Genomic DNA, 24,401 nt, shown 5'->3' with positions numbered 1-24,401 from the left:
GGAACACGAAAAGGAAACCAGATCAAAGATTCAGTCCCTAGCCAACATCCCATCAGCGTTTCCACAAATGCCCTCCGAGTTCAGCCCTGGACTTGTCAGTAACAACCCAGGATAGACCTCAGCCCTGCAATGGAATCCAGACAGCTTTCACCCCAAAGATGTCACAACTTAGCATCAAGAGAAACTTGGTTTCTGGGGCGCAGAAGCAGGACGGTGGCGAGTCCCAGACTGGTCTCTGCGTCTGCACAGGCACCACCGTGTAACAAGCTGCCACCCAAGAAACATTGCAGACAAGAGAGAATGAGAAAAAGCAACAAAAATTGCTTTGTTCCCATTTCTCCCAAAGGTCAAACAAATTTCCCTGTGAAAACGCCTTTAAAGAAATGAGAACAACATTACTCGCTCTTGTGAGCAAACCCTTCTACCCTCCAGGAATTGCTGGGGACCGTCTGGTCCCACAGCCTGATGTCCGTGTCCCTTTGCAGCTGGGCCTCCATCTATCTGTCGGCCTCATCCTGGCCCACACCCAGCTGGGGCTACCTGCTGCTGTTCTCCAAACAGCCTGGGACTCTTCAGCCTCTGTGCCTTTCCCTTGGTTTGGAATAATCTAGTCCTCAACAGTTAAGTGTTTAATCCCCAAGCCAAGCACCCAGCAAACAGCAGCAATGATTAAAAGTGATGCTGACTCCTCTCTACCTTTCCCCAGTGAAACTCCCTCGCCAAGGGCCAACTTGAACCCACCTCTTCTATGAACCCTCTCTCCCCCACCCCAGCCCGGAACCACTTCTCTACTGTCATGGAGCCCATGGTGACACCTGTTGTTGTCTGTGTGGCTGCACAGTAGGCTGAAAATCTTCTGAGGCCGTCCACACAGTGGAACACAGCTGCTTGATGCCAGTGTGTCTCACTCACTGTCTCATGCTTAGAAGAGTTTCAGTAAGTATTTGTGTGCTGCATGAGACCAAGGACCATTGTTTGGTTTACACTCAATGGCCCACCTCGCCCAGGGCTGGGGCTACAGCAGGTGTGCAACACGGGTTTGTTGAAGGAATGGACAAAAAAAAATGATCAAAATATGTTTATAGTAAACAGAAAGTTCATTCTGTGAGCCGCCAGGAAAGTCTTCTCAGTGCATTCAGGAGAGGGGGTGAGCTGGAAACCCACAGAGGAGGCGGTGAAGTGTCCCTACCGCACGGCCTCACAGGTCCTGCCTGGTTGCCAGTGAAGGAGGAGCACAAAGCCCTTAAACATCAGTTCAAGTTAGGCAGCCCCACCCAGGCGGGGGCCTACCTGCAGCAAGCCTGGGATGATGTCGGCGAGGAGCTGCAGCAGCGACTCCTTGGCGATCCTCTCGACGACTTTGGTCTGCATCTTGATGGCAGCAAGGTTGATGGGGTAGTCGGCCGTCTGGATGATGGGGCAGAGCACCTTGATGCACTGCTCCGGGTGGATGGAACTGGCCAGTGTGGACGCAGCCTCCTCAGCCGCTCTCACCACCTGAAACGCCCAGTTCCCCCAGAGAGTGAGCTCCACAGGCCACACGAAGCGAAAGATCAAACATCGCTTCTGATTTCAGAGGCCAAAGGACAATGACCTCACTCAACGTCAGACGACAGCCATTGCTTCGCCTGGCTCAATTGTTAAAGTAAACACGGTGGTCTGCAGGGTGATTTTAAAGGGGAGTGTGGGCCACGGAAAGGCAGATATGGGGGATTCTGGCAAAAACCTTAGAAAAGTGGTAGTCCAAGTGCAGCCCCCCATCAGCGCCAGCAGCAGTGCTGGGAGCCTGTTAGAAATGCAACTTCTCAGGCCCACCCAGACCTGCTTACTCAGAGGTGGGGCCCAACTGGGGGAGGGGGTGCAGCGAGCTGTGTTGGCAAGCACCAGGTGATTTCTAGACACACTAAAATTGGAGAACCTCTGGCCTAGAAGACTAGGAGCTGAATACAGAAATGCTTCCCAATGGCTTGTGGGACACCTACAACTGGAGCATCTGGAAAGCAGCCTGGAGGAGATCAGTGACTTCAACGCTGGCACTTCCTGGAAGAGGCCCACCTGCCAGGCAGCTGGGAAGGCACAGAGAGAAGCCCCTGAAAGGGTTTTCCTGAGGAATCTCTTCTGGAAAGTTGCTTTTCTACGACTCTGTGCTCACGATGACCCCTTTGCCTTCCATTTTTTAGGGAGGTACGTGAAATGGCCGTCTCATGGTCAGAGGAGCAGCCTCTGACTTCTGGAGGGCCACAAGACCCTCTTGTAATAAAGATGGAAGCTAAATGCAAAACCCAGTGAGGAAGAAAGAGGACAGCAGAAAGCCTGGTGGAAAGAGCCTGGGCTTTGGGCTCAGGGAGCAAGTCCCCGTCACGCCAGTCCCAAATGCTACAACTCCATGTCCTCATCTGTGAAACAGGGATGTCACAGAGATGAATGGGAAGCAGTACTCACGATCCAGCAGTCAGTAAAGGATGCTCCCTACCATCAGCGGCACAGAGTCCACATTGTATAAATGACAGACACAGACAGGCACCAGGCTATACGCACAGGCATTTTCTTACAAAGCACAACCGAACTCAAACACTTTCCGCCTGCTGCCCGCCCTGGCTGGGCTGCTCACTGCATCCAGATTCCTCTCTGCATTATGTTCTGCTACTCAAAGTAACTCAACTCTAACTTCATACAACAAAAAGGTGAAGACCACCAGCCCACAGCTCCAGTCATCCCAGCCCTTGTGACTGAAGCAAGGCAGGCCCATGGAAACAGCATACGGATCATCTGGAAAGCTGCTTCTAGCTATGGGCATGGAGCGGGTGAAGAAGTCTGCACGAGTCAGGGAGCGTGGCAAACGGACAGGAGGCCCACAGAGAGGCCACCTGAGCTGTGTAGCAGACAGGCCCAGGGCTGGGCTCAGAGGCCATACAAGCTGCTTTGGGTCACTTTGGGGCCCTCACTGAGGCTCCCCTGGGCTCTGGGAAGAGACTGTGGCTCCAGAAGAGCCTGGGCTTCACCTTCGGCCCAGGGCTACACCGCCGCACGAGCACGGCTCACTTCAGGGAGTGTGCGTGGGTCCACGTTGTCAGCTCTGCTCTGTGGAATGGCAGAGGGAAATTTTTCCAACTAGACAGCTGAGTTCATCCCATTCACGATGGACATGTTTGGGGCCGGCCGTGCTGCTGACAGTGGGTTTTTCATTACAAAGCCCCATATGAGCTTTGGCTACTCACACCCACTACCTGACACTTATCACTACAAAACCCCTGGAAGAAAGTGCACCAAGGGTTAACGCTGCTTCTCTCAGGGCAGTAAGATTATGGGTAACTGTTTTCCTCTTCATACTTTTTAGATAGAAAAATTGCAAAGAACATTAGGCTGGTGCCAAATTAGTTGCGGTTTTTACCATTACAATATAACCTTGGTAGCAAGGAAAATGTATTCCAGAAAATCTACTTGAATTGTGTGAGGCCAGGGAAAGCTGGCAGCCCAGGCCTGGCTCAGGGTGGAAGGTGGCAGGGCGGTACACTTGAGGAGCAGGCTGCGCCTCATTGGATTCCTGAAGGGAACCCCACCCCGGCATACGGGAGGTGCTCCGTGGTGCAGCCAGCACCATCATCATGACTGCTCCTGCTGACCTCCCACTCTCTCCATAAAGCCCGTCTGCTGAACTACAAAACTCACCGTCCCTCAGATGTGGCTGACACACATGTCCCAGCCCCTGCCTAGGCCTCCCTATCGGACCGGTGACACTTTTCCCCCAACTTCTGTTCTTCTGTCTGTGACACTCATACGGCACCACATGCAGACGGCTTTGTATTTTTGGTGGCATTTCCGTGTGTGTTTCTTCTTACCAAACAGCTTAGAACTGAAACATTTCTGTCATACCTCAGTACCCACTAAGCTGGGCATTTACCAGGAGTTTAGTACTTACTGAGGGACTGAGAATTCATTCTCCTGGCTGTCTGAGACTATGTCCCACTTAAAGAAGCCCTACCTCCCTCACATCTTTCTCGTGGAGGCCTTTTGTACTTTCTCTAGGAGGACCCGCTAACTCCTTGCAGCGCGGAGGAAAGGCTAGGAGTCTCATGAAGTAAGATCACCACACGCATCACCATGTAGCCGGCACCCTAGAGTGAACACACTGCAGCCACCTCTGGGGCCTACACCGGGATTATGGATGAATCCCTGATGGAGCCCCGGGTCAGCATGGCTTAAGGGTAAGTACCGTGTACAGGTCACAACACCCAAGATTCGCCCGTGCTCACTACGTATGTGAAGGTCAGGCTCGAGGACAAAGCACTGTAGAGAGGCAATTTTATTTTAAAAGTCATGTCCAACTCTCAAGCACCTGACAGGATTCTTTCCTCTCATTTGTGCTCTGTGTGGACGTTTGTTCACCCAGCACTGACCAGGTGCCTTCTGTGTGTCAGAGACTGAGCTCAGAGCGCTGGCCACACCGCTGAGGACTGGGCCATGCTCTGGTGGTTCAGGGCAGACTGAGGGTAGTCTATGCAGAGGGGCAGCGCGAGGGTGCGGAGACCCAGGAAAGAATCAGATGGCGGGGACCTGCTACCTGATGCACTTCCTGTGGGCGGCCAGGATTAGACGGGAGGAGGAGGGAGAATGGATGTGTGCAGAAGGCTTCTTTGGTGTTCTGCGGGCCTTCCTCCAGCTCAAGGGCCCTCAGCCATGCACGGCCAGCCTACCTTGCCTCTGCCTCATCCAGGCACCTCAGTGAGCAGGCCTTCCCTTGCCAGCCAAAGTGTTAGACTCAACGCTGATGGCATTCACTCCATGCCACAAACGTATAGGAAGGAGCCTATTTGAAGGAAGCCCACCGTGATTTCTTTTTCTTGCCAATTCAAACTCCTGCCAAAGTAGCTTTTGCCACACAGGTCACCTGAAAGCAGAGTACTGTTTGGACCCTGGTGTGTACATATGACCTTTAACTTTTTTGCCCCGACAAGGGCAGCCTCCAGAGTTAGATGAGCACATTCTCAGCCTCTGAGAGAAGGACAGGAGACAAACCTTAGTTCAATCCTCTGGCAAAAAACCTCCCTGGTCTGAGCTTCCATTTTTTAATTAAAAACTCCTAAAATGAGGATTTTATTTTTATTGTTTTGAGACAGACTCTCACTCTATCATTCAGGCTGCGGTGCAATGGAGTCATCTCGGCTCACTGCAACCTCTGCCTCCAGGTTCAAGCGATTCTCATGCCTCAGCCTCCCAAGTAGCTGGGATTACAGGTGCCCACCACCACACCCGGCTAGTTTTTGTATTTTTAGTAGAGATGGGGTTTCACCATGTTGACCAGGCTGGTCTCAAACTCCTGGCCTCAAGTGATCCACCCACCTTGGCCTCCCAAAGTGCTGGGATTACAGGTGTGAGCCACAGCGCCCAGCCTAAAAGGAGGATTTTAAAGTATCTACTTTGACAGTTATCTGAATTAAGAGAGACAAGATGTGAACCAGCTTGGTATATTTCAGCTACAAAACACATGATGGCTAAGCCAGACATGGAGGCTCCCGCCTATAACCCCAGCTACTTGGAAGGCTGTGCTGGGTGGATCACTTGGGCCCAGGAATTTGAGACTAGCCCGGGCAACATGGAGAAACCCCATCGCAAACAAAAACAAAACACAAGCTAGGTGTTGGTGGAGGAATGACACCAGAGTGGAGCTGAGCAGCACAGGCGCCACCAGAAGGCACAGCCGCTGAGCCGGGAGCTCCCAAGTTGCTGGGGATGGGGAGTGAGGGGGGCAGAGCTCTGGGACCCCGAGACTCCACAGAGAACATCACACTGAATGTTCTAAGAATGGGTAACACTGGTAAGCCAGCTCCTTCCCTGGGGTCCAGTGCCAACATCATGACGGGCCTGCCCTCTCCAATGACCTCTAAGATGCCAGAGGCTCCTCAGCAAGGCTTGGCTCCTTCCTGCCTATGTGGTGCCTCCTCTCCCTGCCCACACCCTGCCCAGCCACATCTCTATGCCCCTGGCCAAGTCACCCTGAGGACTTACTGCAACACAACTCCCAGGACGCCTCATCATGTGTACGCTTCATTTTATCACTGCAGGTAAATATTTTGCTGAAATTTTCCCTCCCACTAGACTAAAAGTTCCTTGAAGGCAAGATCCCATCTCAGCCATCTTTCTATCCCCCATGCCTGGCACAATGTCCAGTATATACCAGGTGCTCAATAAATAGCTGAACTACTTTCCCCATAGCGTGGGACACACACACACACACACACACACACACACACACACACACACACACAGAGACAGGGTCTTGCTCTGTTGCCCAGGCTGGAGTGTGATAGTGTAATCATGGCTCACTGCAGCCTCGATCTCCAGGGCTTAAGAGATCCTCCTACCTTAGCCTCCAAGTAGGTGGGATTACAGGCACGCATAATATTTTAAGTTTTTTGTAGGGGTCTCAGTATGTGAGATGGGGTCTCACTATGTTAACCAAACTGGTTTCAAATGATCTGCCCACCTCAGCCTCCCAAAATGCTGGGATTACAGGCATGAGCCACTACACTCAGCCCAGCGTACATATTTTTAATGCTCATGACTCACAAAGTCACATCTGGAGAATGCCGCATTGACTTGGATTTACACTTTTCCTAAGGAGCTAGCACAGAAAACTAGGAGCACGGCAGGTTATCTACAAATGATCAGCTTGGGCTGTGGAAAAATCAACTGTACAAGGCCCAGAGAGTACCATTCCAGGTGACACACTGGCAGAGCAACAGACTAGTTCTTCGGAAAAGAGACTTCAGCTCAGGCTTTCCAGTCACCAGCTGTCTGAGGAGGACTGCCGTGTTTCTTGGAAGAGCTCCGTCAGGTAATGGGTTACCTCAGACGGGGTGCTCTTCTTCCTCCCCCATTTGTGCAGATCCCGAGGGCGTCTCTGAATCTGTGTGTGTTTGGGAGAGCCAAGCACGTGGCTGTGCGCCTATGTGGCTGAGTTACACACGGCTGAGTGGATGGTGAAAAGTGGAAGGAGACAGTCCCTCTCTTTTCTAATCTGGCCCAGCAATGAAACCATGCTCAGAAACTGCTGGCTTTCTACTGTGAGAAATCACTGCACGAGTATCCTAACACACCAGCCTGAAAGCTGAGGAACTTTTAGGCCTGTTTTTAAACCTGGAAAAAGAAATAAAAGGTCAGGAAACACTGGATGATTCTGTAGCGTATCAAAGTTAGAAAGCCCTGAAGCACAGGAGTCAGTATCTGAGGTCCCCGGGGAGGTGGGAAACAGCTCAGTGGGTGGAAAGAACACGGCTCTGGAGACAGGATTCAAGAGTTGGCAGCGTTGCTTTCCAGGCTTGACAGGAGCAAGCTAAGGCCTCCTGGTGCTCTTTGGGGTTGCAACGAGGATTAGTGAGAACAGGCAATCGACTGTGGGGTTCATGGTGAGAACTCGCAGTTTTCCTTCTCTCCTCCCCATCTCCCGCACTCTATTGCCATTCAGGTTAAAGTGAATTACCCTACAGGCAGCTGCTGGGAAAAAAGGCTGTTTCAGATCTGCTGTGCTGAAACCCAAACCCAAGGAGCCCTTCACCTTACAAAAATCCAGGAATTCTGGATGTGGCCTGCAGGAAGCATTTGGTGAAATTTATCTATTATTTTATTTTATTTTGAGACAGAGTCTTGCTGTTGCCCAGGCTGGAGTGCAGTGGCGCCATCTTGGTGGAAGCCTCCTGGTTCAAGTGATTCTCCTGCCTCAGCCTCCAACTAGCTGGGACAACAGGTGCACACCACCACGCCTGGCTAATTTTTTTTTTTGTATTTTTAGTAGAGACAGGGTTTCATCATGTTGGCCAAGCTGGTCTGAAACTCCTGACCTCAAGTGATCTGCCTGCCTTGGCCTCCCAAAGTGCTGGGATTATAGGCGTGAGCCACCACGCCCGGATGATCAAATGTATCTAACATGGATGAGGGCTTTGGTTCTAAAATGTCTGAAAATACAGTCAGAAGCTGCACATTAAGATGGGTAGTTTGAGGCCCTCTTTTTCGCTGGAGTTACAGCAAGTTTCCCAAGACAGACGCTGGTTTTGGCAAGGCAGGTAGGTGTTCTCAACTTCCCTCTATACGCCAAACCCCTGGCTTTGGCGAGCTGCCTGAATCAGGGTGAACTTTAGGTTTTGCCCCTGTGTTCTATGTAACATAAGAAGCAAAGATTATAAATGTAAGCAAACAGAGAGCAAAAGTCAACATGGGCAGCAGAAACAAAGGAAGACAATACCACTTAGTACACACGGTGGCCAGAAGTGGCAGGAGTTAGAAAGGGGTGAGGGACTATTCAAAGAGGACAGGATCAAAAAGCCTTCTGGGTTATAATCTGCCTTGAAGTCATCAAAAACGGTTCCAATTCTGCTACAGTCTCATTAGAAACACAGGACTCCTTCCCCTTTCAGAGTCAGTGAAGTAATAGTGTCTAGCTAAGAAAAACATAATTTTCACATCTAGCTTTTTAAAAATGGGATTATTACTCAGAATACTGGTGAGTGTTTGCTTAAAGGTTTCTTTCTTTTAGCACATAAAGTTTTCAAACTTTGGATTGCATGGTTTAGGTTCACAAGGTTGTGATCTGGCTCTGTCACAGACACACCAGAATAACTGGTTGAGTCAAAAAAAAAAAAAAAAAAAAAAAAAGCAAAGGTCCAGGAACAACAGTGGCTGGAATCAAAGAACTCTTCATGGTAGATGTCCTGAGCGTAGCTCCTCAATCGTGTGGAAGCTAAGGAAGAGTTTAGCGCCACCTTCTGGGAAAGGCCAGAAAGACCGTAAAAAATTGGATTGACTATGAGTTTAAGTATCCACCAGTAGACTGGGGGAAAAAAAAACGACCAATGTCCCAGATTGGCATTGACATGGTCCTGAGATTTACAACAGAGTGCCAGCATGGCCCTGAACCTGGGACAAGAGTCCTCACTTAGCTAGGCTCAGTACCAGTGGGAGGGGAAATAAAAGTTGCAGGCTCTAAGTCTGGAGACCTGAGTTTTGGCCCTGGTTCTGGCATCAACTAGCCAAGTGAGCTTGGGGTAAATTTCTTCATTCTCTATGCCTTGATTTTCCTCATCAGTAAAATGAAAGGGAGAACCTAAATCAATTATTTTAAAGGTATTTCAGATTATGACATCTTATCATCCAACTCTACCTGATGAGTCTCTTCCCCTGAAAAATGTGCATGCACAAAATTCCAAGGAACTTTGAAGAGCCTGAGGAGTAGTGTCTATATGAAATGACCTCTAACAAGACAGTCATCACATCCTTGCCTGGAAAAATAGATTCAGGGCAACACAATGGACATCTTCAAATGTGGTCGGGCTCTTACGTGGGAGATTTATTCTGTTCTACTCTAAGGGGTAGAATTAGGGCCAACGGGGCAAATGATGAGAAGTGTAAAGAGTGGCAGAGAGTCCAGGAGGTGGTGTGTCCTGCTGTCCTGGAGATGCTGCAGAGGCTGGGCTGGCCTCTCAGGAGGTGCTCAGCATTAGATGGGAAGCTGGGCAGCACGTGTAAGGCTCCTCTTTGGCATTCTAATTCTGGTATCCATCTCTAAACACCCACGGCATTTCCTAGCCTAACGCGGACAATGTACTGGCTACCCCAGCTCAAATATGGACGGATTCCAAACAAAGCAGTAGCCAAAAGATACAAGTCGTATTTTTGCTGGTGTTTTAGAATTTACTCAATTGCATTTAATAGCTTCTTAGGTGTATTTAGAGAAATGCAGTTGTAACTGCTTTATGTAGAATTTTAAAAACTTGACAATTCTATTCAAAATCAGTCTACTTTCTTCAATGGAAGAGTATAAGAAAGATACTATCTTCAATTTTCAACAATGTCAACCACCTTACTTCACTTGACTTTAATGCCAGCCTCTCAGGGCAGGGTATAAAGCACCTGCCCCCCACCTCCCACCCAGCATACAAGTGCTTTAGATATCCAGAGTGTCTGTGACTTGTCCACAATTGCAGCCCGAGCTAGCAAAAGCAGCATGGGAACCCAGGCCTTCAAACCCCAAACCCAAGGGTGTTAACATTAAGCAATGGCTCTTTCTGAAGCTACAAGAGCTAAAGGGCAGGTGTCACCTCTGGCTCCTTAGTTCATCGGCAAGGCGGAACTACTCCCTACCCATGAGTAACGGCAGGAGCAGCCGCCACCACAGCCGCCACTCAGAACTAGACACCGTGCCTGGCACTTCACAAGCCTGTGAGGTGGGCTATGTTTCTTCACTCGCCAGAGAGAATATGAGGGCTCACAAAATGGTAAGTCTCCTGCCGTCTTGGCTCAGCGGGGTTCAACCCAGGAGTGTCTTCCAACCCATGCCCCCTCCCTTGACCACATGGCCTTGGCTCCTAGAGTTCTCTCCCTATCTGCTCTTTCTCAGCCCATCTCAGGTTCTAACTCCCTAAGGAACTCTTCCTTGACTATTCTGGCCCACTCCTAAACTCCTGGTGCACTTCACTTGGAAGCACACATGACTCTTTGCTTTAATCTCAACTAAACCGCAAGGCCCTTGAAGACTACAGTACACACTACCCATCAATTATAAAACATTTATTGGAGTTTGTGCTATTAGTGTGACTGCTGGCTCAGTAACTTGGAACCTCTTGATGAAGCTATACAGGTTTTGGGGTTTTGTCTTTTTATTAAAAAGCAAAAACCTACAAAGAAAATGGGGCTTCTGGTCACATCCCAAGGTTGGGCCCAGGGAAAACTGAAAATTTAGAATTTGAAGATTTAGGTTTGTTACTCAATAGCAACTTGTATTATCTTGAGGCTGGATGAAACACAGATAATCATCTAGTCCACTTGGTACGATAAAAGATAAGGAAAAACCAAAGTACAGAGGGGTAAAGGCATTTCTCCAGAGTTCAGGCAGCGTATTATTTCCCAGTGTCCACGGATACAAATGACTGCTGCCCTGAAAGGCATCTAAGGGCCATTCTTGAGTGCAGGGGATCTGGCTGAGATGAGGTCAGCTAGTGATTCTAACTGGTATTTGATCACAGACCTCTGGCACACCGGTGCCTTTCTCTGGCTACGGCGTTTGTCTAAAGGACTGCATGAGACACCATGCTGGCTGGGTGAATCAGAAACCAGACAAGTTCCCAGGAAGTTCTCTCTTCTTTTATAAATAACTTTGGTCTGATTTTGCCATTTTAATTCTTTAAAGTCATAAAATAAAAAGTTAACCAGAAATGATTTAAAAATAAAACCCCTGAAGACATAATACTGGTGGTTTTATATTTATCTAAGAATCAAACTTCCCAAAACAAGTCAAACCACTTGAAGCTGGATTCTGGTGCCTTAAACACCACGACCTTTGTGTGTGTAGCAAGAAATGTTTGGTGACCCAGCACGGTGACATGAATGATGCTAATATTTTCCTCTTTTAACAGACAAGTGTAACTGGATATGCACTAACGTGGCAAAGTTCAGAATAAGCTAAGTCTAGTGATCGGAAAACCTCAATTACAGAATATCTTCAAAAAACAGAGTTGGGCTTCTTTCGAGTTGGGCTTCTTTCAAGTTTAAATAAAACATTTACTGCGAACTTCAACATTATGGGTACTACAGGCACATCACAATGACTGGCAGCAACAAATATTCTTGCATTAAATGTGCATACAATGATTTATAATTAGTATGTTTCCTCAGAAATGGGCACTTCTGAAATGAATAAGGATGTCTGAGAACAGTTCCATGTAGCAACATTTGTAGAGCATATGACAATTTTAAAAGCGTATTTCTATATCATAATATCTTTCCTTCTCACAACAGAACTGCTTATTCAGGGTTATGCTGAGATGAAGAAACCGGGAACAGCTGGACAACAGGAGACGCGAGACTAAAAACCAGGTTTTCTGCCTCAAGATTTGTATCTCACACTGACCCCAGAATCTCTTTGTAGTATCAATTCTCTTATTTAATCCTCTCTTTTTAATCACCAAAGGAGAGGTTCTGTACCAGCTCTAAGAAACAGATTACAAATTCTAACATAAGAAGAGTTCAAATAAATGGAGTTCTCTTGGAAACAGAAAACGGGTTCAAAATTTTAAAAGATCGCTCTCAAGGCCTTAGCCCTTTAAGGTGTTTGCTAAGTGCCAACTCTACTGCAGACCACACTGGCTTCATGAATGAGGCACTGAAACTCAATAGCAAAATCTGTTTACTAAAAAGATAAAAAAGGAGTTAGATAATGAAAGAGACTTATTCAAATAGGGACTATGAAAACATTACGTCTAAGCTCAGAAACACCAACTTTTAAAATAAACACTCTAAATCGGTGTCCAAATCCTTCATCTATCTTGCTTACTACTACAGAACATGTATGTTAGCTTTGGATGAATGGTGTCTGAGACAGATTTGGTACTTGGCACATTTTCAGTGTGTAAGAAACACATTCTGCACATATAGCTCCTTTCAAAAGAAACAGAGAAAGCAGACGCTTGCTTACATGAGAAAACAAGCCATCTTATCATCAGTCCTACCTCATCCATCTTCCCAAATAGTTTTTGTGACAAATTTCAGTTTACAGAAATTGTATTTCAAGCAGCTGTCCTTCCTCACTGCAGTCACACAGTCAGAGCCGCAGTGCACGCGCTGGTGTGGTAACATCACGCTGGCAAGAGCAGGGCAGCTGGTGCCAGTGTCTCTACAAGCAGCCCCATGTTAACCTGCCGAGTCTTTCTGTTCTTCATCTCCTGCTGAAGCCCAGTTTTTGTCTGGGAATATAAAACCAACTAGCTTCTTATTGAGAAGGAAGTTCCAAGAGAGCTCACTCTGGGATAAACATACTTTGGAAGTATTAATAAGACAGGAAAATAGACTATGTCTTTGTATGACAAATAAAGTAAGTCTAGAAACATTTCAGATCCTTTTCAATAAATGTTTGGAGTCGTAAGAATTGAATACAATGATGAGAAAATGGAAGGACCAGAGAACAATTATGTGCCATATTAATATGCCAACAAGATGCCTACAACACAAACTTTATGCGCATCTCAGCCTTCTGCCCTAAAAAAACAGCAAGAAGGAATGGAAAAAGATTGGTTAAAATAAGAGGAAGCTAAGAACTTCAAGGGAAAAGAAAAAAAAGGAACGAAAAAGGAAAACCCAACCCCAAACCTAAATATACAGGTTCTTGAGTTATTATAGTGGCTCCTGGCAAAGAGACAGAGTAAAGTTTTATAAGGAAACTCCAAGGGCAATGAGTCAAGGTGAGTCAAACTATGCAAAGCAGGAAGGCCTGCCAATGCAGGCACCGTTCCCAACACAGCTCCTCCACCGGCTCTACCACAAGTCAGTAACGGCAGCATGGAGGCCCCTGAACCTGAGTGCTGCTAAGTTTATGTTAAGCAGGACATATATTCTGCTCTTTTCCCTCGGGCAATTTAAAGGGCCTCATACCTGAGAATTTTCTCTCCTAAATTTCTAATTTTGCAGAAAAAACAAAAGATCTTCCAAGAAAACAGCAAATAACGAATCAATTACTTAATGTTGTTAACTTATACTTCTTAGGACTCACTTTAGATAGATATCTTCCAACTGGAGAGTCAGAAAGTACGTGCCAAGACACCATGGACGGCCTGGCATTTCATTTAAATGCCCAAGTCTAAGTATGTACTGCCCCATGGAAACAACTGATATCATCTCTATGTAAAAGAACATCAGGCCGGGTGTGGTAGCTCATGCCTGTAGTCCCAGCTACTCGGGGGGCTTAGGCAGGAGGACTGCTTCAGCCTGGGAGGTGGAGGTTACAGTGAGCACAGCTTGTGCCACTGCACTCCAGCCTGGGTGACAGAGCAAGACCCTGTCTCAAAAACAAAGCAAAACAAAAAGAACATTTTAATTTCATTTTTTGATCATGTATTCTCATAAAGGAGAAGCAATTATGGTTTTAAAAAGTTAGCAAATGCCAGCTGCCCCTTAAAGGAGACGCAAAACCTAGCTATATCTCAGTTCTGCCAGTAACTGCTGTGCATACAGTTCCTCTAGGACAAGCTTGTCCAACCCGTGGCCCAGGACGGCTTTGAATGCAGCCCAACACAAATTCAAAAACTTTCTTAAAACATTATGAAAATATTTTGTGATTTTTTTTTTTTTAAAGGCTCATCGTCTATCATTAGTGCGTTTTATGTGTGGCCTAAGACAATTCTTCCAACGCGGCCCAGGGAAGCCAAAAGATTGGACCCCCCTAATCTAGGACCTTCCCTCCTCACCTGGGAATCACTATATTGATCGTACTAGCTCACCTGGTCTTCACGTTTTTTAAATGAGTTATTATAAATGAAAAGTGCTTTGTTCAAATGTGAGTGATTATCGCCATCATGCAACCAAGCCAGATTTTGGAAACCCAGTCATTAGTCTGAAAACACATCCATCCCCTGTGCACTGTGTGCTGTTTTCTAGGACTAGCAGGTGGAGAGAGGCCCAGTCTGAGGACAAGACCTTCGCCCTTGCTGAGCTACAATTGTGGTGGAGATTTGAAGAGGTCACATCAGTCACTGCTTAAGCAGCCACACAAATGCCAAACAGAACTACGATCTAGGGTCTCTCTATGTAGATGGAAGAATTGTGTTAATTACAATTCCCTTAATCCATGAGCGTGCTCACATGACAGTCACACATGAGCCAGGAGATCAAACCGGGCAAGTAGTTATGTCTCACTTTGGGGTCAAACCCATTATCTGGCAGGCTGTTTTCTGAAGTTCCAATATATGATTTTGTTTCCCACAGTTCATTTTACTGAAGGGTGTCACTGAATCATTTGTATCAGGACAGCTCCAGCCACCTCCCCATTCTCTGTAGGCTTCTAGCTACTTGAAAGCCTGGTGAGGCACAGGGGTTGGACAATCCAGTAAGTAACAGGCTGAGTTTCTGCTGAGTGTGCACCCTCCATGGCACGCGTGCAGGATACAGACACATGTTCTGCCGCTCTCTACCAGGCAGCTGACGTCCCAATGCCAGAAACTGCAGAGATGGCTTGCTAGCGTTTTAAATACTCAACAGCGAGTGGAAGGGGCACGGCAGGGCTGCCTCCACTCAGCCTCATCTTGCAGAGAGCGGCACACTGAATGCCGGCAGGGAGGAAGGTCAGTACAGCAGCGTGCTAACCGCTGTTGGCAGGAGCTGGGCTGGAACCACCCCTGGCCGTCTCATTTAATTCTCATGAAAAACTCTGTGGAAATATCCATTCCTGTTTTACACACAAGGAAACGGAGGCTCAGAAGGTGAAATGACTGGTCCACATATTTGGAGCAAGGAGGCATTGGTTCTGGGACTTGCACGTCTGCGATTCCAAAGCTGGTCTCCACCTCCCACACCAGACTACTAGAGGCTAAATGCCAGAAAGCAGCAGCAGACCCTTCCCTCCCACAAAGGCAGCCGGAAGCCCAGGCGTGGAACACATCTCAGGGACAGGGCAGGCCTGCTGGAAACAGCGAGAAGGAGCTGGGAACTGAACAAATGGCACTGGCCCTGGAACTGCGCCACTGCTCAACAAGGATGACCGCAATGGGGACTCGACATGGCCGAGACCCAAGGAAGGGGCTCTTAAGCTGTGGGCTGATTCTGATTCCTCTATCTCCACATCCCAGCAGCTCCCCATGACCCGCCTGTTCAGCACCCCGGCCACGTGACTGACTCACCTCCTTATGGGAGTCTTTGTGGGCTTCCAGAGTCTTCATAATCGTCAGCTCGGCGTAGTTTTTAAATCTTGCTGGTTGATTTCTCAGAATTTCCCTCAAAACTCTCAATGCCAGTGCTCGAATTGAATGCTAGAGTACAAGGGGAAAGGAAGACATCACCAAACACCACACCGCACTTTCACACACAGCAGTCAGCAGGTTCGGCAAGGCCAAGCACCCAGTTCTGGGTTCCCCGGAACCTTGCAGAACCCTCTACACAGATCACATGGTTTACCTGAAATCAGCTTTACTTGACACTGGCTCTCTAGACATCAGCTCCATGAAGGCAGGCACTGTGCCTTAGGGTGACATTCCCAGAACCCAGTGCCTGACAGGCACTGAAACAAGCTTCTCGAACATGCCGTGCACTCGAGACCAAATGAGGATGATACACCTAAGTTCATTACCAGTTTTCTGGGGATTTTCAGATTTCCTGAGGCTTCAGCCTACAAATTACGCTTCTGTAAAATGTATGAAAGAATGTGTACAAAGCACCTGGATGTTTCATCAACACAGCCTGTAAGACTGAACTCCACCTAAGGACAGTGGAAGGCCTGTCATTATTCCTGACCTTCCATGTGATGAGATCACTGGGTGTGTAGAGGCCTCAAGTTGGTTAAGGCCAGAGTCATGCATCTGGAGGAAAGCCATTCCAAACAGACTCCTAATCTCAATAAAAGAGAATGGAGTTTACACCAAACAGAGCCAGAAAGTACATCCTGATTCTCTGTCACTCATCTGTACAATTCACACACTAATACACCATTTTCCCTGTCTTCTACATGGCATCACTTTGTCTCCCAACAGAGCCAACAAGGCATAACTGCCTTACGAGCCAATACTTTGTCTTTTTTAAAAAGTATTTTTAAGAAGTTTTTTTTTAAAAAAAGGTGAAACAGATTACTTATTACCATTCTTCTATCTTTACTTATCTCTAAACCAAACCATTAATCCGAAGCATCAGAAAGCTATCTGAGTCTCCACAGCATGGCACGCAGCAGCCTCCCTGTCACTCGGTGGCCATGCAAGTCCCCTCTAGCTGGCCGTGGGCATGGCCTGTCACCTCCTGGCAATCCTCCCATCCCCCTCCTCCAGCCCCTCATCACAGCACTCTCTTCTCATTTCTGCTGGCCTACACAAAGCCAATGTGGATGGAGAAAGTTTTTCTTGCAGAGGTTTAATTCTGGTAATTCCCAGCATCTATTCCTGTTTCCATATAAGGGACCAGCTCCACAGGTGGGAGAAGGCAGGACTTTAACCAGATTACTCCCCCTTTTAAGAGTTCTCTATGTGCAATGTGCAGATCACAGACCAGGCATGTCACAAATGCCTAGTTTGTCACATTCAAATGTCCCAGCATAATGAAGCTTTTTTATTTTAATATTAATAATACAAAAATCAGAATCATGCTTCTGGAGCCTGCCACTTGACTGATTAAAATTATTGGAACTCTTAACATATGTAGGGGGGAACCAAGATGGAATTTCATGGAATGTAGCATTTAATTAGGTCTTTTAAAATGGACCTTTTTATTTCTCAATTACATATGAAACAAAAATCAAACTCACAAGTGAAAAAGTGTATCCTAAAAGACCACATTCTATGCTAATGAAGTTTTAAGAAATTCTGTGTTAAAGCAACTAGATGCAGGAACGAGGTTCCCTCAACTACTATAAACCCAGTTGCAGACCATGCACGTAAGCCAAGAAGCAGCTTGTTGCTGATAAAAACATGACCTTACTAAACGTGCTCAGAAAATATGTGAAAAATGAACAAATAAATGTTTTGATGTAAACAGTAAGCACAACCCAGAAAGTAAAGCTGAAGCCAAGCCCAGCAAAAAAAGGACATCGTGACCCCATTACACGGAAAGGGGCAAGGTAAGGCCAAACCAGCATCTCACGTCTTTGTCTCCGAGGGTCTCCAGCAGCAGGAGCAGGATGGTCTTGAAGTGCTCCTCCCAGACACCCAGGCTGTCTTCCCGTGTGATCTTGAGCAGCTCCAGCAGGGCTCCCTTCCGTTCCTCCACTCGCTCGTTATGGTTGGACAGCTCTTTCAGAAGGTCAGCCACCAGGTCAGAATGGTCGATGGGCACTGGTGAAACACACCACACCATACGTCACCTCGTGAGGAAATGCCCGGCACAAGGGCTTCCTCAGTGGTGCCCAGTGATCCTTCCCTTCCTGCCTCATCTCCCAGAGGCGACACCTCCTTCATGGTTCCCCTCCCACCCTCCACTCCGCTTCACTGTCCGGCCTCAGCCTACACACCCTCCACCAACCTTCTCACCAAGTTCACTGTGAAAGCAGAGGTGCGAGACCAGCTGTCCAGTACCAACAGTCAACGTCTTCACCCTTCCTTGCTATCTTTTCCCTTCTACTTCAGATAGAGAGGAGAAATGCCTGCATCCACCAAAGTCCCTTTTCAACCCTCTTATTTTCCGAAACTCTCTCCCACTGCCATGGTCCTGAGTCAGCCCCACCACTGGACAGCCTTTTACCAGGGTCAAATCCACTCCCATACACACATATTCCTCAAGGCCTCCTCACCAACACATCTGATTATCATCCATCCCCTTCTCAAATGTCTATAGCTTAGGAACCAGCATGGTGAACACACACCAATCAAGGTGTTTGGACTACTGGTGGACTATCTATGTGGAGACTAAAAACTGGCCCAAGATGACTCAACATAGTTACCTGCAGGGCTGTGAACACGGTTTCTATGGCAGAAAGGCACATCCTTTCTCCTCCATGTTCTTTTAAGAAACCTCAACTCTGAATATTCAACATTAAATAGAGAGGATGAAAAAACAAACACATCAGACAAGTTATTAGGAACTACTTAAACGTGTATTTGCATACTTCTTTAGCTTCTAAGATGGGGTAGCAAACACACAAGAAAGCCTGAAATGGTAAAGAACTCTGTCATTTCCTCCTGCCTTCCTACCTTTTTCTCCTTTTCTTTAAGCCTTTTAGTAAACAGTTGGTGAATAACCAACATTGTAATTTCTACCTTAATCGAGATCTATAAAGGATAAGGTAAACAATTCTATAAGCAATGAAAACAAATAGTCCACTTCTCCCAAGAAGTGCCAGTCCTTACAAACACTATACCCTATTCGCTCACTGCCCAGTAAACAGAGTGTGGGCAGAGTCTGAGACGCTACCCACCAGCCCATAAGCAATTAATAGCCAAGTGATTCGGCTTTTCATCCCTACAGCCACTTCTGCTTTCAAACAGAGAACTTCCCTTCTATCTTAGCATTCCCCTACTATCTGATCTCTGCAAGAGGATCAGCTTTCTTTTCTTTGGGCCCCCACTGGATCTGGCATCTGCCTCCAGCACAGGCCTTCTCTGGCACTATCAGTCTACTTCCCTGACAGACCGTGAGCTCTCTGAGGCCAGGGACTGTGTCTCCTGTGCCTCGGTCCCCGGCAACCCATACACTTCATGACACACAGTAGGCCCTCAGTGAATTTTAACTATTTAGAATTCTAATGTAGGTTCTAATTACTCATTCAAGCTTGAGAAATAAACAGGCCTCAAAACTATAATTTTTTAAAAGCACTATCAGATTGAAATAAACCAAATCACGTAACATGAGAGATGAAAAAACAAATAATTAAGTTTTGGATAAAAATACCGTCGTACAAATACATACTCATCACTCACTAGTTTATTCAATAATGGATACTGGTCTTAACACAGGAGCCAGAAAGAAACCAGACTAGCTCTGCCTCTCCTCCCTACTTCCTATGTTATGTGCTTACATTACATTTTGGGCAAATCTTTCTGACCCCACGCTTAGCTTAGCACCACACACGGTAATGCAAGTGGTCAGTGTATGTCAAACCCCTGCCTCCCAAATGCAGCACGGAGGTCAACACAGCTCCAGGAAAACCTGGTTACAAAGCAGGTGTGAGAGGAGAGGGAAGCCTCGGAGCGGTGCTTCAGGATCTCACTCCACAGCTCGGGGAGCTGGGAAGCGCAGGTCCAAGGCCTTCACAAAGGCTGAGCCCGTGCTCGCCATCCTGTTTGTTCCTACACCCCTGGCTTGCCTGGGCCCTGGGTTCTGCAGCAGAGCCTCCCTGATGGTAGAGTTTGGCCTTCCCTCATGCTCAGCTGTGGCAGTGGCTACTTCATATCATGTGTGACTGTTTATTTCCTCACCGCCCTGCCACTTGTGCTTCTGTTCACTGCCGTGTTCCCCGTGCCTAAGCACACAGTAGGGATTCAGTAAGTAGTGCCTGAACAAATGACTAAGCAGAAAGAACAGACCCAGCGTCTCCATTTACATCTGACCAGTGGGCCTGGTACTGGCCAGACAGGAGGGAGCACAAGGGAAGCACTTCTGGGTGGGGACAGTTAAGCAAAGAGACACCAACCATCTCGAAGCTGCTCCATGTCGTCATCGAACACAGCCTCTTTCAGGGCAGTCTTGTCATAGGTGTTGATGGCATCTGAGTAGGGGTATGGGTTGTAGTCTCGTGCCCGCGGTCCCGGGAAGGCGCGCGGAGGCTGGGTGTTGAGTAGCGAGGTCTTGTTATCCAGAGCTGTCCGGCCTCCTTCTACCTCACTGGTGGCAGGGGAGGCAGCACCCCCATCGCGGGACACCTGGAGCACAGTACACTGTCAGTTCCCTTCTGGGACTTATAATGGACATTTCCTTTGAATGCTCAGAAATATTAAGAGGGCCAGAGATTTTCACTTGAAATATGTATGGCCAGTGACAAAAGGACAGCTATTAGTATTGCAGTGTAAAAATACCAAATCCATCAACTACCATAAAAGGAACAATATGCCTGCATTTGCATCTAGTCTTTACACTTCAAATCTCCTTTACTTTGTAATTTGGTGATTCACTTTACCAAGACGTTTCCTGAGGGATGAAAGGCTCAGAAGCCTTTCCTTGAGAAGGAAAGGCTGTCCACTCACATCCCTGCTCTCAAGGACCAGATCAGCAATGGGGGATTTGCACTGCGGCCCTGCCCACATCCACAGACAGAAGCTCTTCCAACTGCCATCATTAAGTCTAATGGGTGTCATCCATCCCCAAATTAATTCCTTGTACTCTATGTATTCCTGCCTAGTGCTGGGCCTCAATGTGTCACAATCTCCTGTGACAGAGAACTCAGCACCTCCTAGGCATATCATCCTTCTTTTAGATATTTCTGACTCAGAGTTGTTATGCTGGGTCAAAGAACAGGTCTTTAGTATCTTCCGAATTTTGTTTTTCTTTGCTAATACATTCTGAAAGTTGTCTTCAACAAATTCAACCGCTGGCCCTCTGACTGGCCCCTTGCCATGGTACTGACAAGAGCAAATCACTTTTACTCTTAGGGTCCTCTCATATGGGGCACACCACTGGTCTAGCCCCTTTGCAGGTGGCAGTGTAGCCCAGCAGGTGTGGGCTGGTGCTGGCAACGGGGCCAGACTGTTTTCCTCATCCCAGGCATCTGACTATCCAACAACGGTGGAAACATTCCAGGCAGCCAGAACACGTCGGTGACACCTATGGCAAAATTTTTACTTGTGCTGATGACAGGATACATTTCTCTCAACTTGTGCTAATGCATTTACACTTTTTTCTGGTTGTAAAAGAAAAGTAGATGTAACACATCATTTTAATCATTCGTAAGTATATAATTGTCATTAAATACATTTATGATGGGTAACCATCACCACTATGTATACCCAAAACTTTCTCATCATCCCCAACAAAAACCCTGCATCCTCATCCCTCTCCCTTCCCCACAATCCCTGATAACCTTTATTTTACTTTGTCTCTCGGAGGTTGCCTATGCTAGGTACCTCAGGTAAGTGGAATTGCTGAGCACATCCCACTGTGTGTATATACCACATTCTGTTTATCTGTTCATCTGCTGATGGGCACTTGGGTTGCTTCCGCCTTTTGGCTTTTGTGAATAATGCTGCTACGACACAATGGTGCACAAATATCTGTTCAGGTCCCTGCTTTCAATTCTTTTGGACTTGAATCTAGTGGAGGTGCTAGGATGCATTTGGTTTTTAACACCCACAAACAAAATTTTATATTAATTAAGATGTAAAAAGAATTCATAATATATGCATAGACAGAAACAAATTAAGACTAAAAAGGTATAAATCAAATCTTAACAGAGGTTTTCTCTGGGTGGAAGAAAATTCATAGATGGTTTTAATTGCTTCTTTTTATAAGTCTTCTAAAAATACTACTATTATAATGAAAAATTATTTATAAAAGAAAAAGGTAAGCCATTGAACAGGAGGTTTAAAAAAAACAACAAAAAAAGAGAAGGGTTTTAAAAACTTCAGACATTTTAAAAATAAAGCTCAACTCCCAATTCTAATCACTGTTAACAACAAAACCTTACTACCTCAGTGTGTGTCTCCCCGCAGGCTTTGCACAGCAGGAATCCTGTGTGCACGCTGCCTTCTGTTTTTTTTTTTTTTCCTTACAGTGCAATCATTTCCCACGTGGATGAAGTTTTTGTAACCACCATGTTTAATCACACCACTACCTCTACTTGGGTTTTAAAAAGATTTACTCAGATGTTCCCCTTTAATATTTTTGCTACTGTAGATAATGCTGAAATAAGCTACCTTATGGAAATGACATATATATTTTTTTCTTCTGTTGAGTTCTTTCTTTAGTGTAGACTAACCATACTGGGTAAAGAATATGCAAATCGCTTTTGCTAAATATAATTTTGCTGAGTTCCAAAACATTGTATCAATTTCCCATGGCACCAACATTACACTAGATCCTTATACCCTTTCTAGTATTAAATGTTATAATTTCTATTAAAGCAGAGCAGAAGGGAACCTTGATACAAGTCTGCTGTATTTCTGTAAGTGACCATAAGGATGGGCTTTCTCCCTATGTTGAATGTCCTCATTTTTGCTGTGTGCACCACCCTCCTACTGCATCTGACATTCATCCTATGGCTTGTCTCCCTAGATTTGGTTTCCTTGTTAGGCTTAAGAGGAGCTGTACTGGCTCCCGAATCTTTCACATTTAACAGTTTTATATTCACCTCAATGTTTTAGCTAAAAATATGGTAAGTGGTGGCTAAGTCAATTTTGAAGCTCCTTCATTCTTCGATTTTCTTTCTTTTTTTTTTTTTTTTGAGACAGAGTTTCGCTCTTGTTGCTCAGGCTGGAGTGCAAATGGTGCAATCTTGGCTCACTGCAACCTCCGCCTTCTAGGTTCAAGCAATGCCCTGCCTCAGCCTCCCAAGGAGCTGGGATTACAGGCATGTGCCACCACGACTGGCTAATTTTTTGTATTTAGTAGAGATGGGGTTTCACCACGTTGGTCAAGATGGTCTTGAACTCCTGACCTCAGGTGATCCACCCGCCTCGGCCTCTCAAAGTGCTGGGATTGCAGGCGTGAGCCACCATAACTGGAAAAAGTAACCCCTCACACATCCACCTTTTCTACTGTTCTTGGTAGGAGTTCTGTTTCCCTAGTCAGATTGCTCCATTCCTCACACTCCTCACAAGTCCCCCGCTTCAAAGCAGGCCTCCTTCCACTGCCCTGGGAAACCAGCAGTGGGAAGACACTCTACTTCCTGCTTCAAGCCCCTAAAGCTGCCCTCCTCCCTAGCTAAGACCAGTCATTCCACCTGGGTCCTAACGTCAGGTCCCCACATCCCGAAGGATCCGCATCCAATCATCTGCTCCCCTCCGCTGTGTAGGCAAGGTGCTTCTCTCCACCGGCCCTGCTGGGAGAGATCTTTCCCATCTGAAATGCCCTGTGATCCTCATTTCTCTCCAGTTTGTTCCTCAACGTCTTCATCCACTGTGATCTGGTTTCTATTCTCAACCCTGCACTCAACTATGCTCACAAGAGCCAATGTACTCCTGGAAGAAACTAAATTTGGATATTGCAGACTGTAACTACGTGTAAAGTTTATTTAAGAAGAAAAAACATGGAAGTCCAGTGAGTCCATTCTCAAAGGAAAGGTCTTAACTTTACATCAAAACGTTGGCAAGTAAATGTGTATTTTATATCTTTTAGGTTAAAATAGAACATTTAACGTGGATAATAAACAAATAATCCAATGGAGCCCTTTCATTTCATATGTGACCCGTTATCTCTTTGCAGCATGGCCCCTTTGGCTAGAATGTCCTTCCTGAAATAGTCTCCCTTATCTTCTATGCCACTACCCTCTCCTGGTCTCCCTCCTGTCAGCTCTAGCTTCTGTCCTTCCCTTAGTGCTGATGCTCCTTAGGATTCTGTCCTTATCCTTTACCTGGTGATTTCACTTACTCACTTTTCTTTAGTTATGTTCAAGCAACTAATCAGTATCTCTCAAATATCGAACTTCAGCCTGAATCACTGGCTGAAACAGACTGGTATATCCAAAGTCCTGATGGATATATTTGCTTAGATATTCCACAATTTCTGCAATTTGCATGTATTCAAAAGAGCATTCATTGTATTTCAAAGACAGCATCTCCTTCTAGAGTAATATTTCACTGAATTGCACTAGCATTTGCTCAATAGCCCCAGAAGACTTCTGATTCTTGTTTCTGCTCATGCCCTATTCAACCCCACTTCCTCCTGAATTATTCTCCATTCCAAAGTTAACAGTAGCCTGTCTAAAATATAAGTATGACTATGCCACTTCGCTGCTTAAAGATCCTTCAATGACTCTAATATCACCAGGGTAAAGTCAGAGCATTGGTTGGGAATACCCC

The 24,401-nt window shown here is 46.5% G+C and overlaps 1 protein-coding gene across 50 annotated transcripts in view; it reads right to left on the bottom strand.

Annotated features, from left to right (window-relative positions):
- The window catches only part of LOC105492460 (cytoplasmic linker associated protein 1), a 309,888-nt gene that overhangs the window by 10,051 nt on the left and 275,436 nt on the right, over window positions 1-24,401 (bottom strand). For all 50 annotated transcript variants that reach the window (XM_011759589.2, XM_071072569.1, XM_011759597.2 and 47 more), the window contains 4 exons: window positions 20,084-20,312; window positions 17,599-17,789; window positions 15,657-15,785; window positions 1,291-1,497 (listed from right to left, as the gene is read on the bottom strand). In XM_011759589.2, the coding sequence (XP_011757891.2) occupies window positions 1,291-1,497; window positions 15,657-15,785; window positions 17,599-17,789; window positions 20,084-20,312 (756 nt within the window). The remainder of the gene's footprint in view (window positions 1-1,290; window positions 1,498-15,656; window positions 15,786-17,598; window positions 17,790-20,083; window positions 20,313-24,401) is intronic.

The sequence above is a fragment of the Macaca nemestrina genome, chromosome 11 (genome assembly GCF_043159975.1).
Source record: "Macaca nemestrina isolate mMacNem1 chromosome 11, mMacNem.hap1, whole genome shotgun sequence".
NCBI classification, from domain to species: Eukaryota; Metazoa; Chordata; class Mammalia; order Primates; family Cercopithecidae; genus Macaca; species Macaca nemestrina.
This window is presented reverse-complemented; position numbering and strand designations above follow the sequence as displayed.